This window comes from Eleginops maclovinus, chromosome 10, assembly GCF_036324505.1.
Source record: "Eleginops maclovinus isolate JMC-PN-2008 ecotype Puerto Natales chromosome 10, JC_Emac_rtc_rv5, whole genome shotgun sequence".
Taxonomy (NCBI): Eukaryota; Metazoa; Chordata; class Actinopteri; order Perciformes; family Eleginopidae; genus Eleginops; species Eleginops maclovinus.
In genome coordinates, this window is record NC_086358.1 from 1722693 (window position 1) to 1744164 (window position 21472).

A 21472-nucleotide genomic window follows, 5' to 3' on the forward strand; every position below is an offset into this window, starting at 1 on the left:
CTTGCAGTGACTCCAGAACGCTGATTACACCTGCAGCCTGCGCGACAGCTGAGGCAGGAAACACTGATCCTGATGGTAATTACCGCCCGGGGGGCTAAAAGCTTTCACTAAAGAAACACCACACTGTATATTCTCTCAGGTAATGAACAGTTGTTGGTTTATAAACAGGTGACCCATGATGCATATTGGCTGTAATGTTGCCATAAAAGGAAGTGGGAATGGAGTGATCGAGCCAGGTTCAGCACCATGGAGAGCGACACACACCAAGTCAATGACACTCAAACAAAAACCCACTGGCATCACAGATACATGTCCTTCAAATTACAGGGTGTTTACACTACTCTGGAAAAGCAATACATCAGCAATATTTGCTTTATTTCAATGGAAGATGGGAGGTGATCAGCTTAGCATAAAGACTCGATGCATGGGGATATAGTTAGCCTAGCTCGGTCCAGAACTACAGAACTAATGCACACTAACACCTCCAAAGGTCATTTGTTTAATCAGTTATTTTTAGATAGAGACAGTTTTTTTGTTACTATTCCCAACATTTATCTGCAGGTAAGGGAGTCCTTAAATCTACATTTCTGCTGGAGTATTGCTTTAAGAAACACATTCTGCACCCTAGGTGGATTTTACAGTATATATACACATGTTAAATCCATAAAGCAGGAGTTCAGAGGTGCACATATTGGAATGTTTTCATACATAGGTGTGTGTTCTCCTGCAAAGACAACAGGTCTGAGGCCTTTATTGTGAAAGGTGATGAATGCCTTTGTGAAAATGTAAAGGAGTAATAAAGTTTGGTTTGAATAGAGCCTCAGTGATGTATACCGCTCATAGACGCTGGTGCAACTCCACCTTTATTGCATGATGTAATGAATGCAAAGAAGCCTACCTGAAGATGAAGATGAAGAGCATCAGCAGCATGCAGAAGGTGGCCACGTTGTCCATGGTCTTCATCAGCACCACCAGCTGCCTCTGCAGAGCCGGCATGAAGCGCACCAGCTTCAGGACCCGCATCAGCCGGAAGGTCCTGAGCACCGACAGACCCCCGCCCTGCTGCCCCACGATCTCCCACACACTGTCGCAGAGAGACAATCACTGCTTATAATGAAGTCCATTTTTACCTATCACGATGATGAAGGCTTTCTGAAATATTAGAGTTCCTCCCTCACCTGATGACCACGATGATGCCGTCGAAGATGTTGTACGGGTTCTTGATGTATCCGAACGGCCCGTAGACCAACACCTTGAGCAGCATCTCCAGAGCGAAGAGGCTGGTGAACACGATGTTACTGATCTCCAGAGCGTTCGTCAGCTCGTCCGGCTGCAGGGAGACACCGAGGGAGACACCGAGGGAGACACAGAGGGAGACACAGAGGTCAAGGAGCCGTCAAGAACAAATAGACAGTAACACAGGACAATAGAAATACAGGTAGTTTGAAATAACATCTATATTAGGCTGCTTACAAAACCTGAGTCTCGATAGCGCACTGTATTGTGCATCATTTTACAGTCTGCTGTGTTTTTAAACAGAAAGACCTTTATGTAACTACAGGAGCAACACCTGCTGAGCAAGGCAAATATGCAGGTGGCAAAACCCCTTCAAATATGACAAATCTGTCCTTTCAAACACACACACACACACGCACACACGCACACACTGCTGAATAGGCCTGCCACTGTCTGCTCAAAGCCCCGGCTGCCACTCACATCTACATCAAACAACTGGTGTGCGTCCTTGTGTGTGTGTGTGTGTGTGTGTGTGTGTGTGTGTGTGTGTGTGTGTGTGTGTGTGTGTGTGAGAGAGACAGAAAGAGCAGACAGACGAGAACAGAACAGGAGGCAGGCAGATACAAGCTGAATATGACAGAGGATGTAAATCCAACATCTATAACAAGAATGTGTAATTATCAGCGGGGAGAGGAGAGCTGCTGCTGGGAGCCATGGAGTGTGTGTGTGTGTGTGTGTGTGTGTGTGTGTGTGTGTGTGTGTGTGTGTGTGTGTGTGTGTGTGTGTGTGTGTGTGTGTGTGTGTGTATATGTGAGCTGTGAAACACCCAGACACCAGCGTGAGGCCTTTCATCTCCATGTAATAAACAGTTTACAGAGCTCAAACATGCTATCAGACACACACACACACACACACACACACACACACACACACACACACACACACACACACACACACACACACACACACACACACACACACACACACACACACACACACACACACACACACACACACACACACACACACACACACACACACACGACACTGAGGATTAAAGGTGTCAAGGGCCTGATCCCTGTCTGCATGTTCTCCATCATGCAACTGTCAGAACACACATGTGTGTGTGTGTGTGTGTGTGTGTGTGTGTGTGTGTGTGTGTGTGTGTGTGTGTGTGTGTGTGTGTGTGTGTGTGTGTGTGTGTGTGTTTGAGAAATAACCCAGATAATTTAAGGTCTTATATTTAATATTATAAATGTTTTTATTTTATTTATTAATAACTATTATTCTCAAACGTATTTATTTAGTATTTCCAATGTTTCTCATCATCATCATCATTATTATTATTATTATTATTATTATTATTAATAATTTCTAAATGATTATAATTGCCATCAAAATACTCAATATACTAAATGTACTTTCACACTGACTGCTTATCCCACAGTCTAAATATCAGTGTGTCAGTGTGTATAAATACAAACATCAACCACAGGATGAAGCAGGATGTAATGTAAAGTTATGTAAACACCGTGTGTGTCTGTGTGTGTGTGTGTGTGTCATTAAGCCTGTGCTGGTGGCTGCCACTAATCAGTGTACACGGTGATTGTTTACGCAGCGATTACTCATCAGCAGCGTGGACGCACAGAGAGAGGAATCAGAGATTAGCATCGCTCGCCCAACAAAAGCTCCTCGTGCCGCAGAGGAGGACACACACACACACACACACACACACACACACACACACACACACACACACACACACACACACACACACACACACACACACACACACACACACACACACACACACACACACACACACACACACACACACACACACACACACACACACACACACACACACACACACAGCTTTTAGTCCGTATGGGAGACAGAGTTGTCTGATTTAAGCAATATACTATTTACAACACCTCCATTGGACTGCTTTGTTTACATCCGGATCATAGTGACATCACCAGGAACCAGGAAGCCGTATTGTACTGCTTTCCTGTAGTGCGACATATAGGTTTGTGTGCATGTAAATGGTCTGCAAAGGCTAAAATCCCGAAGTTTGAGTTTGAGCACTCGAAACCAAACTCTGCCTGCAGAACACTTCAATAAGAGCACCCTGATCTGAGTTTAAAGGAGTCCACCCTCACAACTCATTGCTTGGTATTAAGTCATTACTCCCATAAGACCACAATGCAATAGAAGCCCTGAGGCGGAACGGAAGGTCCAGCAACACAAAGACAAATCGTTGCAGCATAACTCAGAGGTGTGTATCAGTATGTAGAGTCTCTACTTTAAAGAGTCCTCTCCTGCTGATGTTCAGGTGTATATCAGTATGTAGTGTCTCTACTTTAAAGAGTCCTCTCCTGCTGATGTTCAGGTGTGTATCAGTATGTAGAGTCTCTACTTTAAAGAGTCCTCTCCTGCTGATGTTCAGGTGTATATCAGTATGTAGTGTCTCTACTTTAAAGAGTCCTCTCCTGCTGATGTTCAGGTGTATATCAGTATGTAGTGTCTCTACTTTAAAGAGTCCTCTCCTGCTGATGTTCAGGTGTGTATCAGTACGTAGAGTCTCTACTTTAAAGAGTCCTCTCCTGCTGATGTTCAGGTGTATATCAGTATGTAGTGTCTCTACTTTAAAGAGTCCTCTCCTGCTGATGTTCAGGTGTGTATCAGTATGTAGAGTCTCTACTTTAAAGAGTCCTCTCCTGCTGATGTTCAGGTGTATATCAGTATGTAGTGTCTCTACTTTAAAGAGTCCTCTCCTGCTGATGTTCAGGTGTATATCAGTATGTAGTGTCTCTACTTTAAAGAGTCCTCTCCTGCTGATGTTCAGGTGTATATCAGTATGTAGTGTCTCTACTTTAAAGAGTCCTCTCCTGCTGATGTTCAGGTGTATATCAGTATGTAGTCTCTCTACTTTAAAGAGTCCTCTCCTGCTGATGTTCAGGTGTAAATCAGTATGTAGAGTCTCTACTTTAAAGAGTCCTCTCCTGCTGATGTTCAGGTGTATATCAGTATGTAGAGTCTCTACTTTAAAGAGTCCTCTCCTGCTGATGTTCAGGTGTATATCAGTATGTAGTGTCTCTACTTTAAAGAGTCCTCTCCTGCTGATGTTCAGGTGTGTATCAGTATGTAGCGTCTCTACTTTAAAGAGTCATCTCCTGCTGATGTTCAGGTGTGTATCAGTATGTAGAGTCTCTACTTTAAAGAGTCCTCTCCTGCTGATGTTCAGGTGTATATCAGTATGTAGTGTCTCTACTTTAAAGAGTCCTCTCCTGCTGATGTTCAGGTGTGTATCAGTATGTAGAGTCTCTACTTTAAAGAGTCCTCTCCTGCTGATGTTCAGGTGTATATCAGTATGTAGAGTCTCTACTTTAAAGAGTCTCTCCTGCTAATGTTCAGGTGTATATCAGTATGTAGTGTCTCTACTTTAAAGAGTCCTCTCCTGCTGATGTTCAGGTGTATATCAGTATGTAGAGTCTCTACTTTAAAGAGTCCTCTCCTGCTGATGTTCAGGTGTATATCAGTATGTAGTGTCTCTACTTTAAAGAGTCCTCTCCTGCTGATGTTCAGGTGTATATCAGTATGTAGCGTCTCTACTTTAAAGAGTCCTGACATCCTTCAAAACACCACGATTACTCCAAAAATAAGTTGAGTATGTCTAATTAAGATAGCAGCTGCATCTTTAGCATTCAAACCCAAAGCTCTTGTCATCTCTGTGTGGAAGAACTCAAAGTATATATCCATCTCCAAAATAATCAGACTTGTTGTGGTTCTCTGCTAGGCTGTTAAATAAAATGACAGGAAGTGTAATAATAACTGGGAGAGTCAAAGTGGAGGAGCAGGAATAAGACACATTACATAAAGTGTATTTCATCACGCTACTTGTTAGCATTGTGCAATATGTGTGCAATGTAGAAAATACTGTACGCCTCCTTGATTAAGAAATCATTATTTCCCCGCAGCTCGCTTCCTGAAATAAAAAGCAGGCTGCTCTGTGTTTCATCTCACCTCTGTCATCATCTGTAGTGTCTGTCGGGGTTCACAGACTCAGACGAAATGCATTCGTTTGATGCCGCTGCTTTATTGTGTCCATTCGTTTGTACACTGGCGCCAAATCCCTTACAAAGCATTGTGCGTTCAAGAAAGGTTGAAAGGGTAAACACATTCTGGGATGTTTGTTTGTTCTCTTAGATGAAGGCCTTCAAACACAGCTATGTAGAAACACATATAGATCAACCCTAACCCTAGCACCCATAAGGCGAATGCACAAAGGCGTACCCAGGAGCAGTGGTGGAAATGAAGGTACATGTACTTAGGTAAGGGTAAACACATTCTGGGATGTTTGTTTGTTGCTTCAGATGAAAGCCTTCACACACAGCTATGTAGAAACACACTGAAACACAGACTGACCCTAACACCAGTTAGCTCTTCAGTAAGAATGCGAGGTACTTTTTCCATCCTTGAGTATTTCCCTTTTATGCTATGTTCATTGTTTCTATAGGGTTAACAAACTCTGGGTGTGATGGAAACTTCTGGAGCAATGGAGAGGAAACTCAGAGAGACACGGGGAGAGCTGGAACTTTGATGGCAAACACTGAAGGTTTACTCTGAAGGTAAAGGCCGGAGAATTGACAACACATCTGCTGCAGCCACGAGGTGACAGAGCGGTTGCCCGACCAATCCTGAAGATCTCCAGGTTTTATCTAGTTAAGAGTGGACAATCAACATCCTTCATTCGCCAGACTAAACACATATGGATCCTGAATCTAACTGAAGCTGTCGCACATTGGAAAAGAACGTACGTCAGATAAGAAGGGCTTCTAGACGTCCCTGAACAATACACTCAGGTCAGCTTGAGCTCGGTCAGAAACTGGACTCACAAAGCGCCCGAGTTGCCCCTCCTTAAGGGAGATCACAGCACCCCCAAGGCCGAAGAACAATGCCATGGGAAAAGAGACAGAGGAAGGAGACAATGATGAACTAGGTCAAAGGTTAAACACCTAACACTGGGGTGTGAGCGCCTTCAATCACAGCTACGTAGAAACACACTCACACAGTCCAACCCTAACTATAGTATTAAGCTCTGTAAGAATTTGAAGTACTTTTACTTTTCCCTTTATGCAATTTACACTTCTCTTTGGGTTTGATGCCCTTTAACGTGTCCATTCATAACTTTACTGTTTATTGCACCCTTATCCTTAATCCAAACACATGTAATCCGTTACTCCCCAGGCCTGGGTACTTGTACTTTATGTGTGTTTCCCCTTTTTATGTTACGTTAAACTTGAACTCTTCAATAATTTGAAGGCACATTTATTTCACAGCTTTCCTCAACAGCTAGCTCCTTCTTCACTGGCAGCAAAATCCCATTAGGAGCACATTAATGGATCATATGACGTGTATATTATTATCTGCATAATTCACTTTTGTGACTTTAAGTATTTGTTAATGCTAATAATGATGAGCTTTATTAAAGTAAATGCAGGACTTTTATTTGTAACAGAGTATTATATATCTGAGCCCTTCTTCCAAGACAAAGCTCATAACCAGGCCCGACACACACTGAGCTGTACTCATTACCATGTATGCACATATTTTATACACACACACACACACACACACACACAGAGCTTTTATAATAAGTGCGATTGATAAGCCAGAACAAGGAGTACAGTTTTTATGAGGTGAGACTTGGACTGCAGACATCTGGCCTTGAGGTTCGGGTCATTATTTTTCCCCCACTGTTTCTGCTCTGCTATTGTTCCAGCTTGTATATTAAGACATTCCTCAGACATCATGCAAGATTACTGCAGGAGAATGAGGCCATAAAAACCCTTTTTCTCACACAAAGGAGGCAGAAAAATACAACCAATGCAAACACCGCCGTTAGCTTTGCATGCTAGCATCGTCATTAGCTTGTCTTAATTGACAAACGGACACTGAGGTGTGTGTGCGTGCAACTTAAAGGAAGATGCATGTGTTTGTTGCTCTTGTAATAGCTTCCTTGGGTGGTGTGTGTCCTGGGTAATGAGGCTGCAGCAGCATTAAGGAGGTAAAGTGTGTTAGATGAGGAATAGGCTAATCTGGTTAGCGCTAATGTAATGTCACCTAATCTGATGTGATCTAATCTAAACGGGACGCTGAGCTCCTCTCCGACACACACACCGCAGATGATGCAGCACCGTGTTTGGTATCAGTGTGTGTGTGTGTGTGTGTGTGTGTGTGTGTGTGTGTTTTATTTTAATCAAGTGGTTTGCTTAGGCGTGAAACAGAAAAGGAGATTTTAAGCGTGAAATGGAGAATGATGCGCTCACCATTATGGGTGGTTTGTTATGATTCGATTATAGTGATGATTTGTCTCAAATGACTGACTGATCTGAGGGTCTGCATCAAAACTACCCTGGGATAATTATTTATGTGGTATGCACTGTGGTTTCTGGGTCTTTCCTAAGCATTTGACATGATGCTATGCTGCTGGTGCCATAAAATGTTATTTTTCAAGGTAATGTGTCTTGTTTGATTTGTGCAGAGCTTTGTAAGAAACCAAAAGAAAGTTCAACATGTACCCGCAGGGAACTGGCTAATGGTCTCATATACTTCAGTTTTAGCAAGGACTTACCAAATGAAAACACACCAGAAGTGTAACATGCAGTCAAAGGAGTCATATGGACCCTTGCTAAGTACAAACTAATGTCAAATTCGGTGCCCCAAAAGAGTCAATTGTAAGATCCTTGTTGTTTTCTACTCGTGCATTGTGTCCTACATAATGATTTCAGCATATTTAGCACCACATAAAACTACTAAACTAGGAGGCAATTTACACTACAGTGCCAAAACTCCATATTCCTAATGTTTGTGGACAAGTGTACAATATTTAATTTGCAAACTAAACTTATTAACATGTATTTTTATTGTATTTGAGGACATACACCACCATGCAAAACTAGAAGTTGCTGAGAGAATGGGAAGAGGATGAAATGTAGGATTCAAAGGCAGAGAGGAGAACTCGCTAAACACAAGCAGCCGGTTATTTGACATGTCACTGAACCAGGAAATAACTGAATCCATCATTTGATCACTCCATTGATTCTCCCGTCTTTATTTCATGGCCTTCGGGGCTGGAAAAGCTTCCCCTCCATACACCGGGATTAGGAGCTGTTGTTTTGTCATCTACATCTCACCGTTGTACAAATTGGAAAAACACTTTTGTGAGGCCCGGTGTTGGAGGCAGGCCAGCGCCTTCACATGCCAACGCTGCGCTCCTCTGCCAGGCCGGGATGAAAGTTGAATAAATATTGTCTCTGGTTGGATCAAGAAGCACAACAAAGGGCTCTTTCCACTGTCTCTCCGGGTTTGGCAAGTAAGACTGTACATAAAGGGAATCAAACAGCCTACTTTTACAGAGGATTTGAGGTCAAATAACAGTCATTGTGATTCACAGCAACGTCCACCCAACCCATAATGACCTCCTTGACTAATCTGTTACAGAATCATAAAAAAAAGGTCTAAGAACAAGTTTCAAAGGGAAGAAGAAGTGCCTTAAGACTGCGTGATCTCTTGTGTCCACCAGGGGGCGACCTCTCTAACGATTGAATAGAAGTCTATGAAACAATTACCCTTCTTTTTACTTGATTTATTACCTCAGTTAACATTTGTATGGTCTTCATCTCTGGTTTCAAGTCTTATTCAATACAGCATGATGTTTATATATGAGTTATGGTCATATTTACACTAAAAAAGACTATAAAACAGGGTATGCTTTGAGCATTGCAACCTCTTACGAGGAGACTGATTGTATAGAAGTCTATGAGAAAATGACTATTTCACTAACTTGATTTATAATCTGCATAGACACTTTTCAGGCAAGTTTATGGTCTTCAATATGTAGTCTCAAGTGTTCCTTAATACAGCATGATGTACTTATGCGGGTATGCTTTCAGTCATGGATACCCTGTGTGTGACAGATCAATGCCACACTACTTTACCCGGCACTTTACTCCTTTTACAGTGTGTTTTAAGGTCATGAAAGTATATTTTCTGAAGTTGCAAGTGACAAGTAAAGCTCCACAAACCAAACTACATGTCATTTTTGTCAGAAAAGGTCAGATTTTATTGCACAAATTACTTCAGTTGAACTTACTTGAGGTGAATGTCACTCAACATTCAACGTCAATCTCAGGCTGATCCTAAAACATGCTCTTCTCAAAACTACCCCCCACCCTTTCTACCCCCATACAGTGACAGAACTGGACTGGATTCATACAAAACGCCCGTTTGAATCACTGTTAAGCTGCACTTTCCTATTCAAGGGAGTAGCTCTCAAGGTTAGGAAAGTCAGAACGTTGCCCGTGGGAAATGAAAACGACCCCAAAAGTGACTTCACTTCACTTTGTGCTCGAAAACCAAGAGTCCAAACTCATGTCAGCGCTAAAAGGCTTCCAGCTTTTCCAAAAACAGGAACGTTTTTTCCGCTCCTCCCTCGACACCGCTGTCTATCTACTTGACTTCTACTCAAGCTACAAGAGAGCCTCAGAACGAGTATGGAGGGAAGACTTTCTGATGCAACGTGAGACAGAGGTTGACCTTCTGGAGTAAATAGACGATGGGCTGTGTCACATAGTTGGCAACCACACAACTATTCCATCAGCTCCACCATAAATGGTAACGCTCTTAAACTGCGCCGGGATAAAAAGCAGACACCCTCTCCAGCCCGTCTATCTCCTTCACCTCCAGCTCCTCACACCCTGTCATCCCCGTCCGGCGCTCCGTTTAATCATATTTTTATCCTCCCATCTCTGTGTGGCGCTCACGTATTTACATTCACTTCGGCTGCCCTGCATGTACGCAGCGTTTCCTCAGCAGCCCAGTGTTTGTGTGTATAGATATGTGTGTGCGTTCAGGAGATAGGAAGCAGACAGACAGGGCTCTGCTGTGTGTCATGGACAGTCAGGGTGTGTGTGTGTGTTATGGTTTGACTGCTTAAGAGAAGGCAGTGTGGGAATGTAATGAAGTACATTTACTCAGCATAGGTTCAATTATTCATTGCAGCAGTATCCGTTCTGAAGCTACAACCTCTTTTTTAGTTTCCTTATTTCTGCACAAATCAAGACGTCGACGGCTACATTTATATGTTCTATATCTAAATGAATTGATACTGAAAAGGCACCGGGAAGCTGCTGAGAAACCGGGAGAGCTCTCTCGTAAATTGGTAATAGTATAGATGGCGGTCGTTGAGTGTGACAGCTGTTCGATCAAGTTGACCCGATTCCTGCCCCCCCCCCGCTGTGTGAATAAGGTTGTGTGCTTCTCAGGGTGTCTTAAAGAGAATTTGACAAGATTAAACCTCCCCCCCGATGGGTAAACGATGGAGAGAGAAAAGTAGGGAACATGCATTAAGACATTAAAGTGAATACAACTTTAAGCTGGACCTTTTTTCAAAGGCTAATCAATGTCTTGATATAATCACATACTACATTTAGCTGACACTTTTAACCAAAGCGACTTACTATAAGTGCGAAGAACATAGAGATTCAGACTCCGAACAACAAGGGAAGGTCAGATATATTCACTTCAAGCAAGTCCTACCATTGTTAGAGCTAGTGGATTAGTTACAAGGCCTAAGCTAACTCTATAAAGTGCATTTAACTGCCCAGATGCAATGGAAACAGATGCGTTTTCAGTTTACGACGGAAGATCTGCAGAGTTCCTGCTGTCCTGATGTCAAAGGGGAGCTCATTCCACCAATCAGGAGCCAAGGTAGCAGACAGGAGTGTTTTTGAGGGGTACCTGGGCGCGACTCCCAGAGATGGAGTAGCGAGCCGATTGGCTGACGCAGAGCAAAGTGCACCTGATGGATTGTATGAACTAACCAAGGCATGGATGTAGGAAGGGTGTGTTTGACAGAAGAGGCTAAAATCTTCTCTAGGATCTTTATAATCCATCTGAGCAGCTTAATCTCCTGAATGTTGGTTAAAGCTCTCTGTTGTTTGCTAATATATCAAGTACACTAAAAGCTAAATCCAAACACAGTTGTGTGTGTGTCCATGAGGCGTGATTAACATGATGCATTTGTGCTGCAGTAACATTTGGCATAAATGTGCTTCACATCACTCCCTGTGCACATTAAATTAGGGTTAAAATGTTTTCATTATTATGTACAGAATATCCGCTCATTATTATTGGACTTAAAGAGCAGAACTAATACTTCTCTTTGGCTCATTACGATTTAAAATCTGCTCCCTGAGGACTGACAATTGTATGCCTTTGGGTTTGCAAACTGGATGAAACTTTGGCTCTATCCTTTTCCTGAATTCCCATCCAACTTCACTCCATGTCAGTTAGGTTTTTAGGGAAACTCCTGCAGAGAACCTTGGCGGGTGGATGTATGGAAACAGAAACCCAGCCTCTCCTCCGTATGCACAGAGTTTCAGAGGCTCAGCGATCCTCCTGTCTATTGGATGTCGATGGGCGTGCGATCAATGGAGCGTCTCGGTAAAGTTTTCAGCAGCCTGTCTGGAGGCTTTGTGACCTTATAGGAACAAAATCACACACTTAAGAAGAGTAAGACAAGAAGGTGGGACAGGGGAGGGTATAGAAAGAAGGAGAGACATAAGTAAGTGAAAGAGACAAAGGGTGGGAGTGCACAGAGAGAGAGAGAGAGAGAGAGAGAGAGAGAGAGAGAGAGAGAGAGAGAGAGAGAGAGAGAGAGAGAGAGAGAGAGAGAGAGAGAGAGAGAGAGAGAGAGAGACGGTGAGGCTGCAACAAAGAGAAGAGAGCTGTAAAAGCTGCTGAGTTTCTGAGGATGGCATCTGGATGTGTTTATAGGCACTGGGTCAGTCACCGAAAGTAACCCCGAAAAAACCTGGACAGGCTTCAAGCTCCTACTACACACCTACACACACACACACACCTACACACCTACACACACACACACACACACACACACACCTACACACCTACACACACACATACACACACACCTACACACACTACAATAGATGTGTCTCTTACTTGTCTTGCTATATAACATTTTAGACCAAACGGCTCATGCTAAAACCACGATACACACCTCTGAACCCACACTTGACAAACAGGAAGTAAAGGGAAAAGCAATACCTGTAGTAAGTGAGGGCTCATTGCAGATCTATCTACCTCCACTACCCGAGCAAACCCTTCTCCCATAAGTTAACGAGAACATATTGTGCTGATTTCCAGGTTCATGTTAGTCTGTTGTGTCTCTAAGGCCAATAAAAGTCTAGATTAAAACTGGGTTTAAGATTGAATGTTGAGAGATAAAGTAGTGTCATCAATGAGGAGTCTGATTGTATAGAAGTCTATGAGAAAAGTACTCTACTTCTAACCTGATTTACTATCTCAGTGAGTGTTTTCCTGATATGTCTATGGTCTCAACCTCTATTTCAAGTCATAGTAATTGTTTCATAGACGTCTATACAATCAGTCTCCTGCTAAGGGGTTGCAACGCTCAAAGCATACCCTACTTTATTGTTTTTTTTCATCTAAACTTAACCATAATTTACTCAATGAACACCATTCTGTAATCCAGAAGACTTGAAATGGAACATTGAGACCATAAACACATCAGGAAAATGTTCACTGAGGTAGTAAATCAAGTTAGAAGTAATGTTCTCATAGACTTTTATATAATCAGACTCCTAATTCACATGAGTAACATCATCTCTCTAAAGTCCATTGTCTTTAAACTCAGACGTTTCCTCTCCAGTCTGCAGGTATTTGGAAACCTGGCTGGATCACAATGCTCTCCAGATGTGGTTTAGTCGATCTAATGCGTCTTCTGCATGCATTAACACCATGTCTTTCTCCCTAATCCAAATAACCTCTCCCTGATACAGATTGTGTTTTAGTATCAGGTGTGAATCAGGTCAAAGAGAAACCCAGGAAAACTGCACATTGAGAATGAGCTAACGAGAGAAAATCTGTGTCAGATGTTACGGGGCCTTCCTCACCCGTTAAATCACTCCTGTTCCTCCCTCTCTCTCTCTCTCTCGTTCATATCCGTTCTCTCTCTCTCACATGGCTGCAATTACGCTCGTGTAAACAAACGAGGCCGGAGAGAGACATAAGGAATTCCAGTGGGGCCTTTGGGAGCTACTTCGCTTACACAAACACAGGGAATGAGGATCCATACGCTAATCACTCCTACAGTCATTCATTCATCTGGCTCTTCCTCAATGGAGCTGCAATCAACTCCCCAGATACTCACTTAGTTAATGAGACACATGCTTTGTGTCAACTCAGACACTTCCTCTAGTCGGGTGCACTGTAGACTCTTGACATTGACTGTGAAGTGTTGTCTCAAATCACAGACTGATGCTGTGCTATTACCAGAAGTAACAATAGCCGCTGTTAGCTAGCTACCAAAAAAGCTAGCTGATCCTTAAAACTGACTTTTTATTTTATCTCAATTAACTTATTTGTCTTCTGTCAATTCATAGTGCTGTTAATTGATATGGAAACCATTTTTAGGATACCTGACTGGTTCCACAGTCTCTTCCAGTGTAGTGCAAGGGTAGCATAGTAAATGTAGCATAGGATACAATCTTCTAGCTAATTAGCAAAGATTGTTTGAGTGAAAAATCATGACAGAATAATAAATCTACCCAACAAATGTAACGGTGGCTTCTTTAAGGCAGCAGTATAGAAGGGAGGAGCTGTAACAGTGGGAAAAACCAACATCTATGACCTGTATAGGACAGTGTCAACCTATGCAAACCCAATTGCTAACATTAGCTGTGCTATAACAGGAAAAATACGATGCTAATTAGTTTAATTAGTAGCTAGCAAAGATTGTTTGTGGTACCAAATCATTACAGACTGCTCATTTGACCAAACAACATTAACAGTGGCTTTCTTTCATACTGATGTGTTAGTTAAATAGGAAAAAAACACAAATATATAACTTTAATTAGTGTCGTGCTGGATTTACTGAAGCTAACAGAATCCAGGGTTTAACTCTTACATTTGGACAGTACGATAATGATACGCTAATACTTTGTCAGGTCAGGTCTGAATGGTTTCCTGCATCACAGCCGCTCCATTTGTACGACAAAAAGGACAAATATTTAGTAAATATACAAGGAAACGACATAAAACAGCAAATCTAAGTACAGAGAAGCCATTTGAGACTCAGAAACACACTCACCTGCTCGTGGTACTCGATCCCCATGCTCAGAGTGTTGATCAGGATGGCGATCATAATCCCTCGTCCAAAGTACTTGCTGTCCACGATCTTCCTGAACGTGTCGCACACCAGCCTCCAGAAGCGCACCACCTTCGCCGCCGTCCTGCCCAGGCCGCTCTGCTTCTTCTTGGGCTGCCGGCTGTCCCTGCGGTCCCTGTGGTGGAGGTCCTGGGTGAACTCGTATATTCCCTCACTGTCGGAGTCTCCGGGCGTCTCGTTGCCGCCCTCGGCTTCGCTGGCCAGGGCCTTGGCGCAGTAAGGGCAGCTCTCGGGGTCGAAAGTCAGAGCCACTGTGTCCACTGCGCCGCTGCTGGTGCTGAGGTCACGAGCAGACAGCTGGCCGGAGAGCTGGGCTGCAGCCGAGGGAGAAAAACAGGTCAGACGGAGACAAACAGAAGGGAATTGCATCGAAATCACATAAATGTTTTGGACAAATTGTCAAATCCAATGGAATAAATCTGTGGTGAACATTTCAGGATCGTTGCTGTGTGTCAGAGAGTTGAGGGTGATGCTGACGGGCAGTGTGTGCTGTGAGTAATGTCTCCAAACTGCCAGCTTTTCCAGCGCCTGCACAACCTGAGCAGACCTGGCCTGCCTTTTAGGAGTTGGCCGGCACAGATGAAGCTGGCTGCGAGCTTTGACATGAGGGATTAACATTTATTGAGCATAATTAGCACTCTTCCTGTCTCTCTTACGTAGAAACGTCCGGCTCTGGACAGTGTTACAGTGAGAGGCTTAATCATGACAAATCAATACTCCAACAAATGGGTGATTGTGGAGGGAGGAACGCTTCCAGGGGCTTGTCACTTGACCTGCTTTAACACTGATATGGAAATTAGGCCTTGACTCTGAATGGGATAATGAAGTTGTTTTCAGACATTCTTTCCCCTTCCAGTTTTTCAACTCTCAAAGGGAATATCCAGTGAAGCAAACTATGCACCACAGCAGAAAGAAATACAGCTAAACGAGCTCATCAGAAACGTTCAGAGGTTGGAGCAGCAGTAGCTCAGCCTGTAGGGACTTGGCTCAGGAACCGAAGGGTCGCCGGTTCAAGCTTAGGATAGGATAACTTACAAAAGGGTGGACTGGTAGCTGGATCAAAGTCTGCAAAAGGAAGTGATCAAACCCTCCAACAGGAAATTAAATCCTACAGTGTTTGTGTCTGTCATGAACACGCTGTGTATAATATTCGGTCTGTTTGCTGTGTTTGTTCTACCTGTGGGAGTGTGTGTGTCCACCAGGCTTGAAGGCCGTCTCTCCTGCGGTACAGGCGGGATATTCAGGTTGAAGCTGATGTTGGTCAGAGTGCCGGCGGCTGCACTCGCTCGCCTGGACTCTGCGAGCACTCGGGCCTGCAGGGTCGGGTAGTTCTTCGGCGCCGGACCTGCGAACGGTACAGAGTTCCTCTTCATGGATTTGGACATGGGAGCCGGGGCGGCGGGAAAGGAAGGCATGGTTGGCGAGGGGGTACAGCGCAGCGTTTCAGCGTGGAAGACACTGATAACTGAAGACAGGTCGGGGGCGGGGTGGGACAGAGTGGCCAGGTTCGTATCGGAGGTGGCGGTAGTCACTGAGGGTGGCAGAGCAAGATGCCCGGCGCTGGCGGTCCCAACAAGGGCCCCTCCATTGTTGTTGTGAGCCTCCACATCTCTACCCTCCACACACCTGACGCCCCTCACGCTGCCATTCCCCAGGTGGTAGTGGCGATGGTGGTGGTGGTGGTGGTGCTGATTGGGCGCCATGTGATGCACCGTCACCGATCCCTGCCTGGAGGACTTCCTTCCTCTTCTCTGGCTACGTTGGGTCTCCGTCACTTGGGGCGAGGCGGCGATGTTGACCCCGGCTCGTCTGGCCAGGTGACGGATGATGTGCGCCGTCTGTCTCGCCCCTTTCGGATCATGTGCAGCAGGTAGTTGAGCAGCTCCTCGTAGCAGGACCCGGGTTCGGATAACGAGGCGAGGGTGCTGGCGTTGGACAGGAAGCGGACTCGCTGCTCCTTCATCAGCTGACTCTCCCTCTGCTTGGTCTCGGAGAACTGAGTGGCGATGACCACCAGGCACAGGTTGATCATGAAGAACGAGCCGATCTGAGGACGGAGACATGGTTATTGACACCAGTGTAACCCACACACTGACCCGTGTCGTTCCATCATCAGCACACACACACACACACACAACACTTACACACACACACAAACACAGCTGGTGACACTTACGATGATGAGGAAGATGAAGTAGATGAAGTTGTAGAAGGAGTGAGCGTCCATCACGAAGTACATGATGTCCACCCAGCCCTCCAGAGTGATCACCTGAGGAGCGGTGTGAAGGAAAGACAAAACATCTTTTAGAATTCATTTTATTTATATTCATCTTTTATTTATTACTTAATTTAAGTTAATGACTCATTCCAAATCTCCTCTTCCACAAAGTCATACCCTTTTTCAGTTAACCCTACCCCCCCCCCCCCCCCCCACCACCACAGGTGTGTCCTCACCTGGAAGATGGCGATCCAGGCGTAGCAGATGTTGTCGAAGTTGATGGCTCCCTTGAAGGGGTTGACGGAGCCGGCGGAGCAGTTGGTGTAGTACTGGTTCCAGTTGATGCAGGTGGTGTTGTCGGTGCTGTTGTGGGAGTTCATGTCCAGGTTGCACTGCAGCCCCCCCTCCTCGTACAGCTTGGGCACCGAGCCGCAGTTCCTCATGCCGTTCTCCCGCGGCATCGAGCAGATAAACGGGTTCTCGTCGTCGTTCTCAGTGTGGTAATATTTCTCCAGCTCCACGGAGACGGGGCTTCGGGGCGGAGGAAGAAGAAGAGAGGATATTTCAGGGCGAAGCAAACGGATTAGCCCCGGCGGAGAGAAGTGCTTGAAGTCGACAGAACTCAGCTAACATCATGCATCACTGTGAGTAAAGTCTGCGGTAAATAATGTTCTCTTTGCTTTCAAAGAAAATCACCATTTGAACGCCATTACAAGTGTTTTACACATTCTCCCTTAAAGTAGGACTATGAATATCTTTTATTAAAGCACATTTACCCAAGTGGCATTTAATAGATGATGGCACATTACAAAATTCCCAAAATCCTCTTTAAAATTCAACCTTTGAGTTACCTGAATTAGGATAAAAATGTACACACATTAAATGATGATACATCAAACATGTGTACTGCTACGTAGAGTGTGTTCATGTTGTGGTAAGACTGATATATATTAGTATTCGCAGAAGTAAATCTATTGCATCTGATTCTTTAAATTAAAAAACTCAATATTTATATTTCAGGTGCTCTAATGCGATTGGCTAAACTCAGATCAAACATCCGGGAGTCTGAGGAAAATCACTCGATTCTAGGTCAAGGCAAACCACCATCAACTGGATCCCTTTGTGTTTGGAGCACAAAGTCATCAACTACACTGGCTTCCAGTACGATACCATGACTACTCACATAGAAAGCTCGCCACAACCAAGCCCCCAGCTACATCACTGACCTCCTTCAGGAGTACACCCCCTCCCGCACCCTCCGCTCTTCCTCCGTTGGACTACACATCCGACAGTCTGATTCCATAACAACTATTCAAACTGGCTCATTGTAAACTGTACCCTACGTCTCTTTGTAGTCCATTTCCATTTCCTGTTGTTTGTGTTGTTTCACCCCGGCTGTCCGCTGTTCTAACTCTCCCTATGTTACCCTATGCCCTGTAAGGTGTCTTTGGGTGCTATGAAAGGCGCCCCCAAATAAAATGTATTATTATCATCATCATCATCATCATCATCATCATCATCACCATCATCATCATTATTATTATTTTGTATCACTTTGAAGTCCTGTTGTGTCTCTTTGTGAATGCTTCACTATCTTTCTGTCTCCTTATATTTTGCATACTTTACAGTTATTGCCCTTTCTCTCCCTCTCTACGCTGCAGGAATGAACTTACTCCCATCAGGATCACCTCACACTCTCTTATTTGTGTTTGTATCTTAAAATCTGTTTCATACGCAACACTTATTGGCTTGATGAGCTCCGTATGAGGTGATTTCTCGCACCCCAAAATGACGCATGGGATGTTTCTCCTCACGTCCATCAGTCTAATAAACTGTCGGCGCGGTAAACAGCTGCTGCTAAAGCACTGAAATATGATATAATTATCACAAGATAAACTGCAGCGGGCTTTAAAACAAATATATCTATGACTCACACGCCGTCCGTCTAATGCATAAAGACCTTTCAGATAGCTTCTCTTAGCGAAGCCATTATGCATGGACTTTAAATTACTGCAGCGACTCGTCATAAATCCTATAGGGAGAGATGAAGCCGGGAACATGAATAAGTCATGGGGGGATCATGTTCCACATACCATGAGGTCTTCCCATTATTCCAGGGCTCGTCACTCTTTCATTCATCATTATGAGGAGACGCTTGGCCTCGCGCACGGCTGTTTGCAATCACATATGGGTTCACTCATGTCTAATGGGACGATAATACACAAGTGCATGCAGCCACGTTTGGAATGGACGCAATTTTAATCGATATAGGTTTTTCAAGGCCAATTCAAGCGTAAATAAAGGCACTGATTTTGTGGAAAGACACCGAGTTCTTGTTCTGTGTGTTTGTCAGTGAATCTTGCTTTGAGCACAACTACAAAGAGATGCAAATACAATGTCTAAGTGGAGTTCAACAACTAGAAAGACACTCAAAATAACTACAAAGACACACAATTCCCCCCAAAAATCGACACCAGAGAACCACAGTTTCAGGACTCACTCCTGCACCAAGGAATTGCACACATGAACACTTCTGCGTAGTACACGCGGGACTCACATGGAGACGTTTCCCAGGAAGCAGCGGTTTCTGAGCAGGCCGGCCCACAGCTGCACCCCCACGATGCCGAAGATGAAGAAGACGAAGAAGCAGAGCAGCAGCACGTTCCCCAGCATGGGCAGCGTGTCCAGCAGCAGCGTCACCAGGATACGCATACCTGGGGGGAAGGACGAGGAGGGGGCCAAACAGACAGGAAATACATCATAAAAACACCCAGTAGATGTGTGAGTTTAGGCGTCATACATCTATACAGTAATAGGAGTGGCAATGCATCACAATTTCTAGAAGAACCCTGGTGTTATACTGACTAAACTTAGGCAACAATATTTGGTTTGGGTTTAGAAAATTCTACCACGAAACCTTCCAGAGTAACAAAGGCCAGCAGTGGTGATCCCTGCAGGAAACCATTCAGAACCGTGTCAGATGCTGGTGTGTCCGAGTAAATATTAAGCAGGCCGTTGTAGAAAACAGAAAGTGTGCTCGGCAGCATCCTTCCTCGGATGAATAAAGGTTAAAAATACATTTTGTTCTGAGTCGAACGGAAGTGCAGAGATCTGTTACAGGCCGATTGTCAGCGCTACACCTCCAGTTCGTTCTGAATTAATGCCACACTAACAGAGCTGCTTATCCGCCTTTCATACAGAACATCCCCGACTCTGTCTGGACAGTGTTCCCTCAAGTTTCTGACAACACACACACACACACACACACACACACACACACACACACACACACACACACACACACACACACACACACACACACACACACACATACACATACACATACACATACACATACACATACACATACACATACACACACACACACACACACACACACACACACACTTCCTGCCGCCCACACACTCCCTCTGCTAAATCTGGCCGTCCCTCTGCTGCTGCAGCTCACATTTTGCTCTTATGTCCATGCACTGGTTCCTATCCATCCATCCATCCACTCCATAACCGGATGGATCAGTCTGTCCATCTGTCCTTCCATCCAACCCCACATCTATCCATCGGACGGTTAGATAATTGGATAAATGTTTTCCCATCCATCCTCCATCCTTCCATCCATTCATTCCACCATCCATCCATCATCTATTAATAAACTCCAAGTTGCTAATGTTAGCATGCTAACGTGTGTTATCTATCTATCCATCCATTGAACCGTCCATCTATCGATTGGATGGATGGATGTCCTTATAACCTCTATTGGTACATCCATCCATTGTCTGCTCCTCCATTCATTGACCCATCAGTCCATCTATCCATCCATCCATCTGTCCTTTGTCTATCCATCCATCTAACCCACCATCTATACGATGCAGGGATTGCTATATGAATGGATGCTTAATCATTCAATCCATCCACATCCATTAAAACCATCCATCCATCAATCCTTAGGAGAGAGTGCATCGCTGTTTTTAAAGTATGGTTACATGGATCTCTCTTCCTCCTCCAATGCATCCATCCATCCAAACTTTTGAGCCAGACTTCATCAGATAAACTCAAACACACTAATCTGTGTTCCTCTGAATGAAATATTTACCCGACATGTTGTAAAAACTCAATTCTGTTCGTGTTCCAACATCTCTTAACTACACTGAGCCATCTGGGAGAGGCCCTCCAAACTGCAGGAGAAACTTTTCATATTTGTAGAAGGATCCTGAAAAATTCATGTGGGTACACACTGAGACAGGGACTGTTGGTGTTGACAGAAGGCCAGAAAACAAGGAGGATTTTGCTTAAAGAAATGGAGAACAAATGAGGAGAAGACAGCCAGGGGAGGCAGGGAGGGATAAAGGGAGGAGAAAAGGTAAGGAGTGACAGTGGGGGGGGGGGAACATGCATGGATTGTGTATTTCCAAATCACAAAGGAGAAGATCTGAATGAGAAAGCAGCTGTGGAGGAAGAGACGAGAAAGAGAATAAAAACAACCACAACTTTTTAAAACTCTGACTTTAGTCATTGCAACTGAAGAAAAGCTGCCACAGTATGCACTGTTTAATTAGCAGAGTATACTCACCATCCATCCCATCCATCAACCATCAACCATCATCATGCATCCATCATCCGTCGTCCGTCCGTCCGTCCATCGCAGTCCATCTATGCATCCATCCATCCATCTCAGTCCATCCATCCGTCCATCGTCCATCAGTCCATCAAGCATCCATCCATTT

General features: G+C 44.3%; 1 protein-coding gene across 1 annotated transcript in view; it reads right to left on the reverse strand.

The window, feature by feature from the left end:
• The window catches only part of cacna1g (calcium channel, voltage-dependent, T type, alpha 1G subunit), a 135781-nt gene that overhangs the window by 78012 nt on the left and 36297 nt on the right, over positions 1–21472 (reverse strand). Inside the window, 8 exon segments of the mRNA XM_063893793.1 lie at positions 899–1084; positions 1179–1330; positions 14435–14826; positions 15690–16358; positions 16361–16559; positions 16689–16781; positions 16967–17261; positions 19288–19444. Coding sequence (XP_063749863.1) covers positions 899–1084; positions 1179–1330; positions 14435–14826; positions 15690–16358; positions 16361–16559; positions 16689–16781; positions 16967–17261; positions 19288–19444 — 2143 coding nt within the window.